The sequence below is a fragment of the Alosa alosa genome, chromosome 16 (genome assembly GCF_017589495.1).
Source record: "Alosa alosa isolate M-15738 ecotype Scorff River chromosome 16, AALO_Geno_1.1, whole genome shotgun sequence".
Lineage (NCBI taxonomy): Eukaryota > Metazoa > Chordata > Actinopteri > Clupeiformes > Clupeidae > Alosa > Alosa alosa.
This window is the reverse complement of record NC_063204.1, coordinates 31,275,585-31,296,447: the sequence shown is the minus strand read 5'-3', so window position 1 is coordinate 31,296,447 and position 20,863 is coordinate 31,275,585. Positions and strand designations below refer to the sequence as shown.

Sequence of the window (20,863 nt, the reverse complement as noted above, 5' to 3'; positions counted from 1 at the left end):
GCTCCTTTCGTGGGACAGAAAGAAAAGCTGAATAGGCTATCCCTCCTGCATGCGGGCTTTAGCGGGCGGGAGCGGGACATCATGTTACAGATGCGGGCGGGAGCGGGACTAAAAATGACACATTAATGTGGGAGCCGGACAGAATATTGCGGGCGCGCAGACCTCTAAATTAGGGAGTGATCCGGTGTTGTGCCCCTTCTGGTTTTTCCACCTACTGGTTGTGGTTTCCGAGCTGTTTCCGAGCCTGTCCAGATGTCATGTATACCTATCAACAGCAACTGACTGCTACCCACGTCGACAGATTCGCTACATATTCATAAACATTTTACTGGCCTTTGCATGTCGCACCTCGATAAAAACTGCACTGAACTGAACTGAATACCTGAGCACTACATTACTATAACATTTTCCAGCGGGAAAAATGTTTTTTTTAAAGTAACCTAATCTCAGCAAAAGTATCACCATGCGAGGCCGCCTCGCTCTCCGCTACACTATCAGCAAAGATTGTTAAGGCGGAGCAAGATACTTCGTCGTAGTTCATGTCTATGGGCGCGAAATGGGGATCGAATCCTGTCTGCATAAAGAGGCGTGTCGATGACGTATTGATCGAGCGTAAGTTGCAACCGCCAACAGCAGCGGGCAGAAATAACCGGCGCACACCTGATATAAGGTTGATTTTCTCCAGACTGGATTGCTCAAAAATGCTAAAAATGTACCTGAAATGTTCAGAAGGGTTTGAGGATCATGAAAATGTGCCCGAAATTCACATTCCTAACTCTATAGAACCAAGACCTTAGCATATGTGGTGAAATTCTGAGCTATGCCCATAGACTTCAATGGAGCAGTCGCTGCCTCTGCTCTGCATAAAGGGGGATTTTGACCCCCCTCGTGCAATCCGGGTTCCCGGAAGTGGCTCCTGATGAAATATCTTGCTCCGCCTTAACAATCTTTGCTATCAGCACCTATATAACTTTTAGGACATGCCGCTGTCTTCACTCAGTAGGCCATGATTCACCGTTTATCTTAATATTTTGAAACAACTGGTTACCTTAATTTAGGCTTTAAAAACATAACTGTATCATGCACTCTACCTTCTGTTACACCTCTGCGCTATCCATGTGCTAGGATTCGTCATAAATTCTACCAGGAAACGCACGGATTATGAAACAATGGGTCTAAAACAACTGGTTACCCTGGACTGAAAACGCATGATCTCGCTCTCAAACAGCTAGGCTGCAATAGCCTACGTTCCTTGGATGCATAGGCCTACACATTTTACTGGCCTTTGCGTGTCGCACCTTACTATAATCTGTACTAAACTGAACAGCTGAGCACTATAACATTTTCCAGCGAGAAAATGATTTTTTAGAAGTCGCCTAATGACCATGACCATGATCCGTGTCGCACTAGATTCGAACTCTCTTCAGGAAAACAAATTACATGCGTGACCACACCGCTCCCCACTACACTATCAACACTGTGTCAATGGTCGTTTAACTATTTTCTATCAGGTCACACATCACTGTTTGTCTGAATATTCCGAAACAACTGGTTACCTTTAGCCTGACGAGCCAGACCCACATTAAAATGTAGGGTCTGGGCACTCCGTTCGCAGTGCTCAGTCCGAGGGGCGGGATAATCAGTTGTCTTTCAAATTCCCTCTGCACGCATAGGACAGCGCAGCGCTTATGAGTCCCATGCCTTTCCCACCAGCGGAGCTAGTTGGCTAGTTCAAACGTTTGCCAACTTAATAAAAGCTTAACTTGTGTCACACTGTTCGCCAACAGCAACATCCATCTTATTTGTTTTCAAGTAGCAGGGAATTCAAGCCAAACCGTTGCAACTCTGCCATCAATCATTATGTTAAGCCCACCTAATGACTCTATACACGATTTCATTGGCCTGATTGAGTTTTGATTTCTGGAGCTCACAAGCCAGCGGAGAGTTGCTAGACTAGCCCTGCCCGCTAGGGTCGCGTCTAGATTTCTAGGCTAGGTTACCTTAATTTAGGCGTAAAACATATTGTGTACTCTGCTACACCGCTGCGCCATCTGTGTGCAATGATTTGTCAAAAATTCTACCAGGCAGCATATGGATTCTGAAACAATGGGTCTGAAACAACTGGTTACCCTGGCCTGGAAACGCATGAAATCAAGACTGTGAAAAACAGCTACAATAGCCAGTTTCTTTGGTTTAGGACAAGCAGATTTCTATGGCCATGGCGTCTCGTTTCCAAAGTTATAGCCTATGCTATCCTACAACGTTATGTTTACGACGGAAGATAAGTATTTGCAACCCCTACAATGCTTTTCATTTCAGGTTTTTAATTTTAAAAGGTTAACCTCATATCACTGTTATCACAAGCAGCTTGTTTTAAATTGGGATGAAACTCGTTACCTTGCTTCAATTAGGCTACAGATGATCCCCACAAGCTGCTTGCGCATATACCAACATTGTGTGCTAGTTAATTTGCACCAAAAGCTCTCCAGCTCCAGCTGTTGAGTGTTTGACAGCGAGATCATGCGTTTTTAGTCCAGGGTAACCAGTTGTTTTAGGCCCATTGTTTCATGCTCCGTGCGCTGCCTGGCAGAATGTAGGCTATGACAAATCCTTGCACATGAATAGCGCAGAGGTGTAACAGAAGGTAGAGTGCATGATACAGTTATGTTTTAAAGCCTAAATCAAGGTAACCAGTTGTTTCAAAATATTCAGATGAACGGTGAATCATGGCCTACTGAGTGAAAACAACATCATGTCGTGAAAGTTTTGTAGTTGTGGTAGTGTAGTGGAGAGCGAGACGATCTCGCATGGTGTTACTTTTGCTGAGGAGGGTTCGAATCTACCGCGACAGATCATCGAAATTATATGGAGCCTGTGAGGTGACATGGAAAAAAAAAAACGAGAAAAGGTATGTACTTGGGACAAGCACTGACTAGGTTTGCGAGATCTTGAGTTTGTTTTGCGAGATCTCGAGTTTGTTTTGCGAGATCTCGAGTTTTTTTTGCGAAATCTTGACTTTCTTTTGCGAGATATTGAGTTTGTTTTGCGAGATCTCGAGTTTCTTTTGCGAGATCTTGACTTTCTTTTGCGAGATCTTGACTTTCTTTTGCGAGATCTCGAGTTTCTTTTGCGAAATCTTGACTTTCTTTTGCGAGTCTCGCAAATCCATCAATGCATATGAGAACCACTAGAAATGTTCCGGGGAGCTTTAGCCACTGGAATTACGTTGCCGTTCCTTATTTTAGCATCTGCGTTGTTGCGTTCCACACTGACAAGCCAACCTAGTCAGGGTGCGATTTGTGAAAAAAGCCGAGGGGGGGCGGGGGCGTCATCGCTCCTACACATCACTCCATCCTAAACCTCGATTTCAATAGTCAATTTGATTTTAGAGGCTTTAAAAATATGAAGTTTCGTTTCCCTTTCTTTAACTTGTTTAGCTGTATTCTCCAGTGCAGTGAACAAGCCGCTGCATTCTGCAGTGAGTCAAGTCCAGAAGTTAACGTTACCACACACGCACAGTGATAGTCTTTTGATTTTAGACAGGGCCGGTCCTACGTTATTCTGTGCCGGGGAGCAACACGCCCACGACCGCAACAGCCATTATGGTAGGTATACGCACGCAGCACAGGCGAGCATAGGCTACTAGAAGAAACATCAACCAATTCAGATCAATTAGTTAAAATAATATAGATAAACCATACATTTGCAAGCGACCATGCCACAGCGGGCTTTCCTTCGTTTACGTTAACCATCTAAAAAAGACGCGCAAGTCAACACTGCGCTGATAGTTCAAGAATCAGTAAAATCGCGTAGGCTACAGCCGGCAGCTCCGTAATTGTCAGGTGTGATGAAATTCGTTCATATTCCACTTTTTATGTCATAAACGCTGCATGCCTATGAAAAGGATTTTCAGTAAAATTGTCCGATGGTCAAGCTGTTCAATTGTGTTTTAATTTATGCGACGCACCGATGCTGGGTTCGCAAGTTTAAAATGTTTAGCCGACAGCATAATGTGTCATTTTTGTACAATAAGTTCCACTTTTCATGTCATGAATGTAACATGCCTATGATAAGGCTTTGAAGTTGTCCGATATGGTCAATCTATTGTCTCAATTGTGTTTCATGTAGATAGATAGATAGATAGATAGATAGATAGATAGGGAAATTCAAGACGCACCCAAGCTACATTCATGCATTGTTTTGCTCCAGTTGAAAATGTCTCTGCTATTTATTAAGTCATATCAGCATACTTATTACTGTAAACGGGTCAACTGTTGGCAGAGCAAACAGAATTTCTTCTCACAGCATCTGAAATTGACAACATGCACACAAAGACAAAAGAAACACAATTACTAAATCTACTCTTTAAATAGCCTTAGAAATTGTTTAGTGAAGTTTAATTCAGATGCAGTCATTGAGTGTAGGGTAAAAATGAGGCTGTATTAGGCCTACAGTGATTAAAACTTACCCATTACTATTGCCTTAAGGTGCAGCTCCACTGAATGCCTTATGCACTGAAAACAGAAGAGAAGAAAGGGAAATAAGTGGATGTGTTCATTGATATAAGTCTGTCTGTTTTAAAAAAGTTTGCCACCTGCAGAGCATTTAGGTTAACATGTTAACTAGCTACTTAGCTAGCCATATTAGGGCAAAATGAGGCTTTATTGCCATGATAAAAACTTACCAATTTATACTGCTTGCTGCAGCTCCACTGAATGTCTTATGCACTGAAAACAGAACAGAAAAAAGGGAAATAATTGGATGTGCAATATTGGATGTGTTAGTGATTTAAGTTTGCCTGTGTTTCACAAGTTTGCCTTTAGATTAACAAGCTAACATTAAATAGCTACTTAACCAGTAGGCTACGTTACACCTACTGTAATAAAAATATGTGTTGTCGATAAATAACGTTTGCATAGTGGGCTGTTACAAAGCTATTCACCAAAACGAAGCTATAGTCATATCTGTTATAGAGCTATGTAGAAACACGACTATATTTGTATACAATTCAGACGTGTATTTGAAAATGTTCAGGAAAATGACAGGAAAATGTTCTTACCGTCTGTGATAGTGCTGGAGTTAGCATACAATCTGGCTCTCTTAAGACTACAGATCCTGTTCAACTGTTTCCTCTGCCCACAACTGTTTCAAAATAAAAGTCTCCACTACAATAATTCCCTATTAAATAATTTATCCATTTAAACTATCCAACTATTTAACTGTTCAACTATTCCAACTGTCAGTTATCATCAACTATGCCTCTAGCCTACTATATTAAACCACCACCTACCTAGCAACTAATTTAGCAACCATTGAAATTAAGCATCTATGTCAGTTTCCATAGCAACCAAGATGATTATACAAGCAAACCACTGTAGTAACTCCTTTATTTCTGATAGTAGCCACCATGGACACCCTAGCAACAACCTAGCAACGACTTCAAGTACCCTAGCAACAGCCTAGCAACCACATTCCATTAAAACCTAGCAACCAACATCATTAACCTAGCAACCAGCATAGCAACCACCATAACTACTCTAGCAACAGTCAATTGTCATCAACTTTGACTCCAGTCAACTGTTTCCTCTCCCCACAACTGTTTCAAAATAAAAGTCTTCACTGCTATAATCCCCTATTAAATTATTTAACCATTTAAACTATCCAACTTTTTAACTGTTCAACTATTCCAACTGTCAGTTGTCATCAACTATGACTCCCGTCAACTGTTTCCTCTGCCCAAAGCTGTTTCAAAATAAAAGTCCTCACTACAACAATTCCCTATGAAATATTTGAACCATTTAAACTATCCAACTATTTAACTGTTCAGCCAATCCAACTGTCGTCATCAGCTATGACTCCCGCCAATTGTGTCCTCTGCCCACAACTGTTTGGCAGCCTGAGCTTTTCAGTCAACTAGTGTGATCAACTCCCAATCTATATTCAACTTTTAAACTGTCTACTTTTAAACTATCAACTTTTACTAAGCTGTGCAACCACCATGTCTGTCCTAGCGTCATTTTCATGCACTCGTAATTCCCTGGAATTGGATTCTCTAGTTACAGTGCATGAAAATGCACTGTACTGTTCTTCCTAGGCAACTTCAACAACTTCTTCTTCCGCTTACCACTTTTTCCGTACGCAATTTCTCTTGAACAGTTTAACTTAGAAACTTCGTTCAAACTTTGTAACGTAGGTCTTCAAACGGACCAAGCTGCTATGTCTTTTCAACTTTTAAACTTTTATACTTTTTAAACTATTAAAGAAAAACTTTTAAAAAATCCCCATAGACTTAACATTGCCGATTGTGACATCATAATACGGCCGTTAACCCTTAGAACCCGATTGACGCAAAGTGCGTCAAAAAACACACCCTTTCTTCTCTGTTACATTGCTCCGGAACCGTTCATCGCAGCGAGATGAAACCTTTATTGCGTGACAGAGCAGAAGTGGGGCTTTCCAACGAGACTACACACGTGTCTGTACGATCAAGTATGAAAATTAAAAAAAATCATGAAATTAAATCAAATTGCATCATATTAACAGTCTATACTTCTCTGCGTTCACCTGCGCACCCAATACTCTCGTTTGAATTACTCGCGAACCCGTGATCGCATAGATATGGCAAGCATATCAGATGAAAGAGGAGACACAGGGCTATCCATTGGTACCATGTATATCGATCGATTCTTCAGACCCTATAGTTTGCAAAACTACCTGTTTCCAATTTTTTCCCGGGCTGCACATGCCCAAAATCCAAGATGGCTGATATATCACCAAAAATGGCAAATAATCGCCTTTTTAAACATTTCAAATGGATATATGTTAGGTATATCATTATATACATACATTTTCTAATTAATTGAATGATTTAGGTAATAAATATGACCATGGGTAACATGAATTATCATGATTATCAACCAATAATGGGTGTAACCACCACTATATTATTTATTGGCATACCCGGAAAAACACATTGACTGATTAAAAGTTTCCTTCACATAACCTAATATGTAATATTTGAATTAAAATAATGGTCTGCGCTCACCACAATAATTCTGTTAACAATCAGATGACATCGAAAACTATTGGGGAGAATGGATTACATGAAGCCAATGGGAAAGATGGGAAAGATAGCCAGCCCTTGTTACTAGGAAACGATAAACAAAATGAAATTTTGAGCTTTTTCAGGAAGAGGGAAATTATTTTTCCAGCATGGAGAGGAACAGCACATGTCAAATGTGCTATGAAATGTAAGTTCACATTTCTACACCCAATGTTAGAAATTAAGTGATTCAGAGAAAAAAAACATAAGAGTGATCAAACCTCAGTGCTGTTTTGATAAGCTATAATGTGACAGCTGAGCAAGCCCTGAATTACTAGCCTAGCATCTTGTGAGCAGTACTGGGTTTAGCTGGTTGCTGGTTAAAGTAAACCATAAGGTCAGGGGTAATTTGAGACCAGAGTTGGTATATGTGTTACACTTTAAATATACTGCATTATTATGATCTGTGAATGAGAGTGTACTGATGAGCTCATGAAGTGTCCATTTTGAAAAGTTTGAACAGTAGCTTAATTCTGTTTGTAGGTAAGTGATGGAAACCAACCAAGAGTCTGTGGAGATAGGAAAACATACTGAACTAAATTTTAAGCTGTGCATAAAATGCCAAAGGTCAAAGAAAGAAGAATTGAAGAAGCCCCCAGAGTCTCAAAAAAATCACACTCAATTCGAAAATTGCAAAACTGACAGCGCAAGATCTAAGCAATAAAAATGCTACCTGGCACAGAACATGCTATGGAGAGTGTATAAATAAAGATCATATTGCACGTGATGAAAAGCGCTACAACCAAGCCTGTACAACATCTGATATTGCTCTCCTCAGTAGACGAAAAGTTGGGAGACCATCAACTTCATCAAAAGTCACTGAAATGGAAGAGGACTCATTGCCAAAAAAGCGCACTCGATCACAGTTCAAACCCTATAATAAAGGAGAATGTTTCTTCTGCCAAGGTGAAGTTAAAGGTACTTTGCACAAATGTCACACAAAAATTATTGGAGAGCAAATAAAAGACATAGTGCATCACTCAGACAATGAAGAATGGAAAATCAACTATGCTATGGTCTTAGCTGACAGTGATGCTCTGTCATGTGATCTTGTGTACCACAAGCAGTGTATGACCAAACAGTGGCAGATTCTGAAGCAGGGAAACATTGAGGATGACAGTTCAAGTTCAAAGACACTTTACAGCTGCAACAAAGAGGACAGTGGACCGACAGTAAACCACATCATGGCTGAAATTGAGTTCTTTGCCGAAATACATGATCTCATCAAAGAGGGACAGTTTATTCCAATAGATGATGCTAAAAAGCTATACATATCAAAGATGGCACAGTACAGAATCTAGTACAACCCAAAGTTTTCATGTGTCAGGTCAGAACGGAGATGGTTACGGCAAAAGATTGAGGAACATGTCCCAACAGTTCTGTTCACAACATCAGAAAGGAAGCCTACACTGATACATTCTAAAGCTGCACAAAATGTAGCTGCTCAGAAAGTAGCAAATAGCAAAAGGGTATGATGACATAAAGATATTGTTTGAAGCAAGCAGAGTTTTACGGAGGCTGATCCAGGAAGCAAAGAAAAAAGGGTGGATTTTTGATGGAAGACTTGAAAACAGTGAGACCGACATTGTGCCACAGGAGCTCCACAGCATGATGTTGTGGATTATAAAAGGCACTACTGCTATCAAAACTGAAGCCAGGACACAAAAGTTGGAAAGATCTGTGGCAGTCATCTCTCAGCAAATTATTAAAGCCCACAGATCTAATCGCCAATTGTTGTATGACCCAAAATCATCAAAAGCAGGATTTCAATCAACAATTGAAATGCCAATCACACTTGGCGTCTCACTGTATTGTGATCATAAATGGAGAAGCAAGAAACTGTCCAATTTACTTTCACAAGTTGGTTTGGGAATTCCATACAAAAGAGTGAAGCAGCGTGTCACTCAAATTGCAGAAGGAGTACAAGTGAACATGGCCAGAAATGATGGAAACTATGTACCCCCTGGGATTCACAAAAAACAACGGTTGCGTTTTTCAATTGACAATCTTGATGCAAATGTTGATACCTATGATGGAAAGAATTCATTCCATGCAACAGCCATGGCTGTCTATCAACGAGAGCCTAGAATGGATGACACTGAAGTGGTATTCACAGAGTGGGCAAACCCTTCACAGTGCAGACCAATAAGTTCATTAAAGGATGTCCCCAAAACTGTCATCCCACTGATACCAAGCAAGATAACTGGTGCTCCTAAGCCTCACACCAGCCCACAATATCCAAACTTCAAACTGGGAATGAATGAGGAAGAACTCAGAAAACCTGCTGTAGATGACCTAGCTTGACTGCTGGTACGTCATGACCATCGCAACAAAGAGTCACTTGATGATTCTCTACAGAGTCAGGTGAACTGTCAGCCTGCACCTGTGTGGTCAGCATATAACTCAATTGTGTGTACATCAACATCCAACACTCAGTCACTTGACAAAGTCCACACCCTGCCAATCATAAATTCACCAGCGCATGAATGGACAACTCTCACTACAGCATTAACTCGGTTCTGTAATCTTAACAAACTGATGGCAGGGGACCACCAGGGAAATGAGCCAGCACTTGTGTGGTTAGACATGGACTTGTATAAAAGAGTTCGAAAACTGAGTTTCCTGGATCTGCAGTTCCAAGCTAACATCATACCACATCCAGGTCCTTTCCATGTAGTACTCTGTGCTTTACGGTGTCTTGGTGCAACCCTTGAGGGCAGTGGTCTGGATGAAGCCTGGGTTCAATCTGGTCTGTACAGTAGTGTTACAGTAATCCAAATACTGAATGGTAAACACTACAATAGAGCATTGGAAGCTCACCAAGTCACTCTACAAGTTCTATTTGACTTATGGATTGAGGCCTTCTATGAACATCACCCAGTGTTGCGTCATAAATTGTCACCTGTGCTAGAGGAAGTCAGAAAAACTGGTGAAAGTGGTGAAGATGTTCCTCAAGTTCATTGTAAACTGGTTGAAATGGTATCTGATCTGAACTTGATGGAAATGTTGGAACAATTTGATCGCAACAATGAAAAGAATCCAATGTACCAGTGGGCTCGTATGTACATGAGACAGGTCAGCAACCTACTCAACTTCATGCGAAGTATTCACAGTCAGAACTGGCTCTTGCACCTGGCCTCACTGGAAAGGATGTGCATTTACTTTTTTGCCTACAACAGGCATGATTATGCCCAGAATATTCCTGAGTACATTGCACATATGTATCACCTGGAAAGAAGACAGCCTTCAATTTCGCAAGATCTCAAAAGTGGTGATTTTGTTGTTAGTACCAACCCTATTCCCTTCACATCCATTGGACCGGATCATGCTCAAGAGCATCTGAACAAGATTCACAAAGGAGAGGGTGCCATTTCAGGCTTAACCACTGACAATCAGGGCCTGTTGAAGTACTGCCTGAGTTCCCCGGTGCTGGCTAGACTGGCTGGTGAGACAGAGCGAATGCTTAATATTACTGATCCCACGAGAAACAAACATCATCGACATTCTTTATCCAGAAATACACTTCAGGAAAAAGCTGTAAAACATGTGAAACGTGTTGAGCATCACAAACCCCTTCAGCCCACCAGAGAATGGTGATGCATCTGACATGAAATTGGTTAACTTTGTCACCAAGCAAATAATGCCAACAGCAGTGCAGCATGATATTTTGGACACAGAGTTACGAGGTGCAAAAGCACTTGAAACTTATGTTAATGAAAGGGTCAGAGGAGAAAAGAATATGTGGGACAAAATGTCAAAGCTGAAGTATTTGACATGGAATGATGGATGCAAAACTATCAAGCTTAAGTCATCTTCTGAGGTTGTTCAGATGAAAGCAACCAACTCCCTGTTTGTTCGCTTGCTCCTCATTGCAAAGTCCTCAAGAGAACTGGACTTGCAGGACATTGTGGGAACATATGAATTTGCTGACTATAATGCAAGCCTAATGGTGCCTGATGGTTCTTTGCTGCCCACTACAGCTAAGTCTACCCTCATCCATGAACTGGAGGGACTGGTTTCAGAAACAGCATCCTCTGAGAGTAGCTCAGTGCAATCAACAGACGCATTGGATAGCATTTTAATAGATGGCATGGCTGTTGTGCAGGAGATGGTTGTCAGGAAAAGTGACAAACTGTTGCCAAGATTTGGCAGAATGCTTCATTCAAAGTGTTAAAAGTAAGGCACGAGGCTACAAAGACACATACATATTATTTGACAGCTATACCATCACAAACTCCATGAAAGACAGGACAAGACAGGTTCGTACAGCGGGAAAAGCACAGGATAAGGGATACAAAATACAAGATTCCACACCAATCAAAGACTTTAAAGCTTTTCTGGGATCTAAGGAAACCAAAGCCAACCTCGTCCTCTACCTTGCTCATAAAGCTGTTGAATTATGTAAACTGCCAGTCACAGTTCACACACACAAAGGTGTCATGGCCTCAAAAGATAACATGGTGAGCATGAGGAGCTCACAAGACCTCAACAAAGACAGTCTCATTATCATTATCATGGGCACTGGAGATCGTCGACGAAAGATACAACTCCAACCTATTTACATGGCTCTTGGCCCAGAGCGTGCAGCAGCATTACCAGGGTTCCATGCACTCACAGGTTGCGATACCACAGGCCATATCCGTGGGAAAGGAAAGGTTTCTTGTTTCAAGTCATTCATGGAGGCAGATGAGGATGTCATTAATGCACTTTGTAGGCTTGGTGTAGGTCCTCATCCATCTCCAGACGTGTTAGCTGGATGTGAGAAATTCGTGTGTCAGCTCTTCAAACCTGGTTTTGAAACAGGTACAGCCCTTCGGTGGAACATGTTTAAAACTCTAAAACCCAACCAGGGAGTGGAAAGACTATGTGCCACTTCAGGAGCAGTTACAGAGCACATTCTGAGAGCACACTGGCAAGCAAATGTTTGGGCACAAGATACAGTGCCTGCTCCAAAGATTCTTGATGCACTATCACTGGGATGGAGGCAAATTGATGATGGGCAATGGGCTCCTGTCCTGTCAAAACTTCCACCAGCACCAGAGGCTGTTGTGGAGCTTGTGAAGTACTCTTGTCTTGGCAGCCAATGCAGTAGAAGGTGTTCTTGCAAGAGCAACAACTTACCATGCACACAACTTTGCAGGTGTGAGGGCTCTGAGGAGACGTGCACCAATATTGAAAAGTCAGATAGTGACAGTGACAGTGATGAGGATTAATACTTGAGTGACAATGACTGACTGACTCTTCAATAATGAAACAAAATGCAGATTTTTTTTTTTTCATTTTTTTTCCTAATTTTTCTCCCCCTCCCCCCAATTTTTTGGCAAATGATCCAATAAATCTTTTGAAAATAGTCTGTGTCTCAGTTGTCTGCCTTATTAGGAGTACATTCATCAAAATGTTGACCATTTTAAAACCTTTATAGAAGTGAAAAGATTATATATGTTATTTCCTGTGATTTTTCTGCATATATTGTCTGCCATCTTGAATTTTGGCACTGAAAATGAAGAAAAAAATTGGAAACAGGTTGTTTTGTATTCAATGGGGTCCTAGCAAGTAAAAAAACACCAGTTGCAAAAATCTATATGAAATGTTCCTAAAATGCTAGTTAGCATTTCTAGCAAAACTGCTAAAAATGATTAGCTAGGTTAGCTAAGTAACATGGTTAGCATAGTTAACATGTTAGCATGCTAGTTAACATAGTTAGCATAACTGCTAAAAATGATTAGCTAAGTAACATGGTTTGCATAGTTAGCATGCTAACATATTAGCATGCTAGTTAGCATAGTTAGCATAACTACTAAAAATGATAAGCTTGGTTAACTACTAAAAATGATTAGTTAAGTTAGCTAAGTAACATGAAAATGCACTGTACTGTTCTTCCTAGGCTTCTTCTTATTCTTCTTCTAACGCATTTAATGCAGCTTCAACCGTTTAACGTAGAAACTTCATTCAAACTATGTTACGTAGGTCTTACTTAGGACAAGAGTGCTATGTATTTTTCAGCTTTGTAACTTTTATACTTTTTAAACTATTAATTAAAAACTGTTCAAAATTTCCCCATAGACTTAACATGGGCTGATGACATCACAATAGAGCCGTTAAGCAATTAGAATCCTATGGCAGGTGTTCAGGCCACCTGTCCCAACTGCCATTCTCAGGCTTTAAGCATACAAACTGGCCCTATTAAGACTACACATCCTGTTCAACTGCTTCCTCTGCCAAAAACTGTTTCAAAATAAAAGTCCTCACTACAATATTTCACTGTTAAACAATTTAACCCTTTAAACTACTGAACTTTTGAACTGTTCAGCCATTGTAACTGTTACTTATCATCAACTATGACTCCTACCCACTGTAGCTAGTTAGCATAGTTAGCATCGCTAACATTGTTAGCATTTTTAGCAAAACTGCTAAAAATGATTAGCTAAGTTAACTAAGTAGCATGGTTAACATAGTTAGCATGCTAGCATGCTAGTTAGCATAACTACAAAAAAATGATTAGCGAAGTTAGCTAAGTCACATGGTGAGCATAGTTAGCATGCAAGCATGTTAGCATGCTAATTAGCATAACTGTTAAAAATGATTAGCGAAGTTAGCTAAGTCACATGGTTAGCATAATTAACATGTTAGCATGTTAGTTAGCATAGTTAGCATAACTAATAAAAATGATTAGCTAGGTTAGCTAAGTCATATGGTTAGCATAGTTAACATTTTAACATTGCTAGCATGCTAGTTAGCATAGTAACTTGGTTATCATTATTATAGTGCATGAAAATGCACTGTACTGTTCTTCATAGGCTTCTTCTTCTTATTCTTCTTCTTCTAACGCATTTAATGCAGCTTCAACCGTTTAACGTAGAAACTTCATTCAAACTATGTTACGTAGGTCTTACTTAGGACAAGAGTGCTATGTATTTTTCAGCTTTGTAACTTCCGGCCACCTGGATCAACTGCCAGTCTCAGGCTTTAAGCATACAAACTGGCCCTATTAAGACTACACATCCTGTTCAACTGCTTCCTCTGCCAAAAACTGTTTCAAAATAAAAGTCCTCACTACAATATTTCACTGTGAAACAATTTAACCCTTTAAACTACTGAACTTTTTAACTGTTCAGCCATTGTAACTGTTACCTGTCATCAACTATGACTCCTACCCACTGTAGCTAGTTAGCATAGGTAGCATGTTAGCATTGCTAGCATTTTTAGCAAAACTGCTAAAAATGATTAGCTAAGTTAGCTAAGTAACATGGTTAGCATAGTTAGCATGTTAGTTAGCATAGTTAGCATACCTACTAAAAATGATTAGCTAGGTTAGCTAAGTCACATGGTTAACATAGTGCTAGTTAGCATAACTACTAAAAATGAAAACATTAGCTAAGTTAACTAAGATAAGTCACTTGGTTAACATTATTATCTTTGATAACATAGTTAGCATAACTGCTAGCAAACATTAGAGCCATTCCAACTGTCAGTTATCGTCAATTATCTACCTACATAATTTAACCATTTAAATTATCCACCTATTTAACCGTTCAATCATTCCAACTATATTAAACCTTATCTACCAAGCAAATAATTTAACTATATAAACTATCCACTTATTTAACTGTTCAGTCATTCCAACTATATTAAACCTCATCTACCTAGCAACCAATATAGTTTGTTTTTACTCTGTATGATATTTTACATCATATTTTTTGCATTTTCATGCACTGTATTTCCTTCAGGAAATGCTTTTCTAGTTATTATTCTTCTTCTAACGCTTTTTCCGCGTCTAATGCGGCTTCAACCGTTTAACGTAGAAACTTAATTCAAACTGCGTTACGTAGGTCTTACTTAGGACAGGTGTGGAATGTATTTTTCATATTTGTAACTTTTATACTTTTTGAACTATTAATTAAAAACTACTGAAAATTTCCCCATAGACTTAACATCGCCGATTATGGCATCACAATAGGGCACTTGGAATCCTATGCCAAGTGTTCCGGCCAGAGCCATATGGTTCCGGCCACCTCCAGCAACTGTCTGTCTCAGGCTTTAAGCATACAATCTGGCTTTCTTAAGACTACAGATCCTGTTCAACCGTTTCCTCTGCCCACAACTGTTTCAAAATAAAAGTCTCCACTACAATAATTCCCTATTAAATAATTTAACCATTTAAACTATCCAACTCGATTGACACCCTCGATTGCCCAATGTTGACGACAAATTTCTCTGGAAGCTATATTCAATGGTAGCATCATAAGGTTGCTAACTGGCTAACTTTATATCGTCAGTGTAACATAACCAACTGGTACACATTACTTGTTAAAAAATTGTAGGGAATGGGCATTCATGTGAGAATAAATTTAGATGCAACTTGCGTGTATGTGATGTTAAGGCAAAAGGGTTAGCTTGCTAAACCGAGCTACACAGTCCGGCCATTGAAAGCAGTTCTACAATGAGTACACCCGAGACAGTTCTGGCCGTTTAACTGGAATTAGCAAAATGAGGGAACTTAATGTTACCCTTAACCTCCTTGACACACAGATAACTCTCAGTTGAAACGTGTTTGTACCGTTTAGTGATGTTTGCTAAAAGATTTAATATTTTTATAGGTGCTTTCTGTACTCAAGCCGGTGCACCTCCATTAGATTACATGCAATCGAAACAAATGTTTTCCCCCTCGGGGGCTTTTCAGCCACGGTAACCATGGCAACTGGGGGCGGTAACCACGATTATGACTAGTTGCCGACTGTATGTATGCGAAATTTCGCATGAAATGAGACTGTTGCGGAAAAAAAAATTAATCGCAACGAATTTCGTCCTCGGTGTGTACAGACTAATATGAATGCATGTGTTTAATAGGCTGCATAATTTCGGGCGAATGTTTCGTCCGAAAAATCGGACTCGGTGTCTACGGGCCTTAAAGGTGCGATTTGTAGGATTGTTACCGAACGTTCTGTAGGCCAAAATCAAAACACTGGTGAACGTTCTCAAGATACCAGATGCGAGCGTCTAACCTCCGTGTTTTTCTCTTGAAGTCGAGGAAATGCTTTTATAGATTTAAGCATTCTTCCTAGATTATGTTGAGAAATATAATTTGGACAGTAGGAAACAAGGTAGGCCCTACGGACATGGTCAGCGTGAGAAGACGTGCTGAAGGTGGCGCTCCGCCCCACATTGAGCCCAGCCCCGATCTGCAAGCTGCAGCCAGGGGCTTCTCAGAACAACTGCCTTGCTCAAGGAGACTGTGAATGAACTGAACGGTCTCCTCACACCCCTGGAACTGAGGAAGGTGCAGCTCTTCATTGCAGTACTGCAGTGCATCTGCTACACTGTGACTGAATATTGTGACCTTCATCACCTGCATTCGCCACTCTGTGTCCCATTTTCCCATCGTCTGGTTGACTCGGTCCTCTTTTATGGAGTTTACCCAGTTTCACTATGTTCTGCCATCTTATTTGCCCACCTGCTGTCTGAAGCACTTTTGTTCTAAGTCAAAGTGTACCCAAGCAATTTTAGCAAGTTGGGAACATACAAAATTACATGCACCAGTTGTCGAAATCATAGAACCAACTGCATGACAGTAATCTCTGTCTCACTGAGCCTGTGAAGACACTCCCTGATTCTTTACTGATTGCAATGAACGGGGCTGATCTTAGCAGTTTCTAAATGTTTCTTAATTCCTTTTTATTTAATCTCTTCATTGGGGCTGGAACCTTTCTGTGAACTGTAAATAACAGATGCTGTTGATGAACCCATTGACACTGTACAAGTGACAAGTCACCTTTTTGTCTTGAATTGATGAACTGTTGAACTTACTATGCCAAACTAATGTCTGTTTTTTAAGGATCAGAAACAAACTTGCACTTTACAATATTTATGGAACTTGTCTAACAAATGCTGTTGATATTGAACCCAGTTACTCCATTTCCTTTACTTATGCCACACCAATGTCTGTTCATCAAACTTTATTTTTGATGGCACTGAACTGAAAATAGATTTTTTCTGTAAATTTAACTCATTAAAGCGTATTACTGATCAAACCAGTTTTTGTCTATGCTGTCAAACATGGATTATTTATGTTCCCAGTTTTTATATTGGATGTCATCACATTATAATATATCAGAATATTCTATTACTGTTAAGCCCACTATGAATATTAAAATACACAACCATGTTTCCTGTATCATACAGCTTTTTTTTTTTTTTTTTTTTCAGAGTCAATTTACCCAAGTTTGTCACTAAACCACATAGGCCTACTTGGAATACCCCTCAGATGTCTGAATGGCACTGATCTCACTTAAATGTTTATGGAACCTTTCTGTGAACTGTGACTAATGCTGAACTTTTCTGTCAACTGTGAACTATATTTAACTCATTAAACCAGTTTTGATATCGGACGTCAGGTCACTTTATCATATATCCGAATATTCTATTACTGTTAAACCTACTATGAATATTAAAATACGCCGAACCATGTGGCCTGTCTCATAGCTACATGTATGACCTTTGCAGCAAAAAAAAAAAAAGGTGTGAAAATCTGTTCGGTATTCAGTGAAGTATGATTAATTAAATGCGCTGACAGCTCATTGCATCAGCCAAACAGATTACACTGAGTGGAGTGGATGACCAATCCAAGATGGTGGCCCCACGTCTCGTCAGCGCTAGTAGGGAGTAGCGGTCGATGCGGCGTCTATGTATATTATATCTATGTGTAGAACGCTTAAGCCCTGAATGTTTTCAACTGCTAGGCGACACCTTGTCTATTGCGTTTCAAGACAACCGTGCTGCATTGGATTTCATGGACGAATTGTTAAATTGTTACAATGTAATATATATCTTTATTTAGTATGTTTGTTTTCTCCTTATGTGTTCATGCTTTTTGTATGCCCCCCCCTGGCTCGAATGTCAAACTCCACCTATAAAGCAAACAGTTACAAACAGTCATGCACGCACTTGGCTTCATAAGAGATCGCGCGTGCCCGCACGCACACACGGACTCGCGATTGCCCTGACTACCGGACAGCGGTAAAATTAACGGGAGATCGCGTGACGGAGGCGGCCACGTCATCAAGCAGGATTCGAACCGGCGATGCTGGCACAATCCTTCATGTGCACAGCGACGTCTTTTCCACAGGGAAGCGCTGCTTAACCTAGTGCTCGGTGTTATATACATTATTAGAGTCTCGTGACGCTGGTTATTGTGTGTAGGTCAAAGGTCATCCTTTTCGTAAAAAAATATTTTATTTCTCTGGCTGTTGCAATTGATATCAGTGATTAATTTGAATGCCCTCAGTAAAAAAGCACAACAAACAGAAAGCAAACAGTTATAAAGAGTCTCACACTTGGCTTCATGAGATTTCGCGTGCCCGTTCTCGCGAAGGAGGGGGCGCTGTGGTGCAAGCAGCTGCTGTATCTTAGGGTCCAAGTAGCTACAGGTACCCCGATTTGAATACCCCCATTCCTCTCTTTCTCCCATCACTATTCACTGTCCTATCTGAATAAAGGCACCCCCCCCAATAAAATATATACAATAGTATATTTGAAGTCGCCAAAATATTGCATTTCTGCATTAGAACTGCATAATTACTCCAAAACTGCAGTTCTGATACTTGTAGTATAGTTATATGTAAGGGTTTGACTGTAGGATTTTATTGAGATTGAGGAAACATTTAAACCATCAATATTTTTTAAACACTAAGACAAATGCATGATTTCACACACATAACCTTTCCCCAGACCACTTTTACATGTGAAGTTAGAATTTTATATACGTTTTGCTGTGAAAGTATTTTAAATATTTAAATTCAAATGAATCATTGAATTATCAGCATTAGTGACATTAAAGTTCAAAAACTCTTTTATTATTATTTTCACTGTAATATTATTTTCACTGTAATAATTGCCATAATAATCTATGATATGACCTAATATGCTGAGGAAATAAATTCAAAGTGCTTCAAATTCAAATAAATTCAAAATAAAGTGCTTCGGGAAGAAGTTTTTTTTACATACAAGGCATTTCAGGCCACAGATATAACCTAGGGGACACAATGAAAATAAATTAATACTCCCCTCAATGTCAACACTTATTTCTTTGCATTGATGTGCGACAATAGAGTTGATGAACTCCGGTGATATGCAAATTCCTTGCTGCAGACATTGCAGAGGACTTTATTTTCAACACTTTATTTTTTATCAACACCATCAGGCCGTTTTTTAAAAGTAAATGTTCCAATCAATGATCCAAGCAGCACGTTTTCTTCTCTCTCCTTCATATTACAGTCTAATTTTTACTGACTAGAACGGCTCGGGGTCAAAGGTCATATGGAATCGATTAATCTGCACTAATTTTTTTAATCAGTTATTTTTTCTCAAATTAATTAATCGAAATTAATCAGTTATTTTGACAGCCCTAATTTATAGAGCACCTTTTAAACAAACATGTGTGTTGGATCTGCTTTCCAGACGTCTGGCAAAAAGGGACTAAAATTTAGTATGGAATCCAGGTGAGCTGACCTCATATTATAAACCATCCCCAGCAGAGATGACTGGGTGTGTGTGCTGCAGTCTAGGTGAAGGACAAGGCATGTATGTATGTGTGTGTGTGTGTGAGAGTGAGTGAGAGAGTGTGAGTGGAAGCTAACATTGAGGTGAGGGTGAGGTGGGACTGTGTGTCATTTTCATAGTAACACACATTGTGTAAGTTGGCATTGAAGGCTATGGAATGCATCATAGGTCTAGAATGTCTATTTATACTCTGTACATAATATATATAACCCTCTCTGTCTCTGTAGACATGTCATCTGGAAAACCTGCATTTATCCAACTATACACTGTACATAATTAATCTCTATTGTCTACATAACTGCACAGAATACCGTACTCAATCTGCACTTTGGTATTTAATGCTTCTTTGCACTTCTGGTTGGATGTCAACTGCATTTCATTGGCTCTGTACCTGTACTCTGCTAAATGACAACACAGTTGAATCTAATCTAGCTGTGTGTTGTCTGTGGTTCTTTGCCAGGTAGGATGTGCGGTTCTTGTAATCCTCCACAGGTGCAGCAGCAGCAGGGGGCTACTGTGAGAAGCAGTTCACCTGACCTGATCATACCTCAGCATGAACTTCAGTGAATACGCATGTGTGTGTGTTAAAGTGACCTGAGTGTGCTTTTGTGGGGCAGATGGCAGCAACCGTGGCTGGCTCCCCCCTGCTGAAGTCGGCACAGCCTCTCTCCAAACCACCTCAATTCACTGCTGATGTACAGCCTAAAGTGCTATTACCTCACTCAAACTATATTGCAGGACCTTCAGAGCCTTGAACAGGACATCCAAGTGGTTTACAGTGTACAAAAAGGGTGATTTGTCATTCAGACATTTAAGTAAGAGCAATGAGCTAGTTACATCATGTTCTAGTGTCACCACACATGGCTGTAACTACCCAATGCATACCCCCATTCCCACGGCACTAAACAGGAAGCCCCTCGGCCACCAGCCACACATTATCTGCATTGCTTTAGCAGTGAAAAGCTAGCTGGGGTGGAGCAATTGGCTGGCTACTCAACAGGTGCCGAGGACTAGAGAACCCGAATCAGAGTGCATGCTGGTACTCTACCGCCCACTAGAGGTTATCCATGGTAAAACAGGGTCATCACCATTCTACTATAAATCTGGTGAGGTGAGGGGTCAAGTGGTCAAAACATTCACGAGAATGAGAAAGGACACTCCAGTCCCTGACAGTGGGTGTTTAATGAGATTCGCATGAATCTTTTG

At 40.2% G+C, this 20,863-nt stretch overlaps 1 protein-coding gene across 1 annotated transcript in view; it reads right to left on the bottom strand.

Annotated features, from left to right (window-relative positions):
• The window catches only part of rec8b (REC8 meiotic recombination protein b), a 40,605-nt gene that overhangs the window by 8,458 nt on the left and 11,284 nt on the right, over positions 1-20,863 (bottom strand). Inside the window, exons 17-19 of the mRNA XM_048265892.1 lie at positions 4,685-4,727; positions 4,469-4,514; positions 4,178-4,308 (exon numbers count right to left, since the gene is read on the bottom strand). Of these exons, the coding sequence (XP_048121849.1) occupies positions 4,689-4,727 (39 nt within the window). The 3' untranslated portion in view covers positions 4,178-4,308; positions 4,469-4,514; positions 4,685-4,688. The remainder of the gene's footprint in view (positions 1-4,177; positions 4,309-4,468; positions 4,515-4,684; positions 4,728-20,863) is intronic.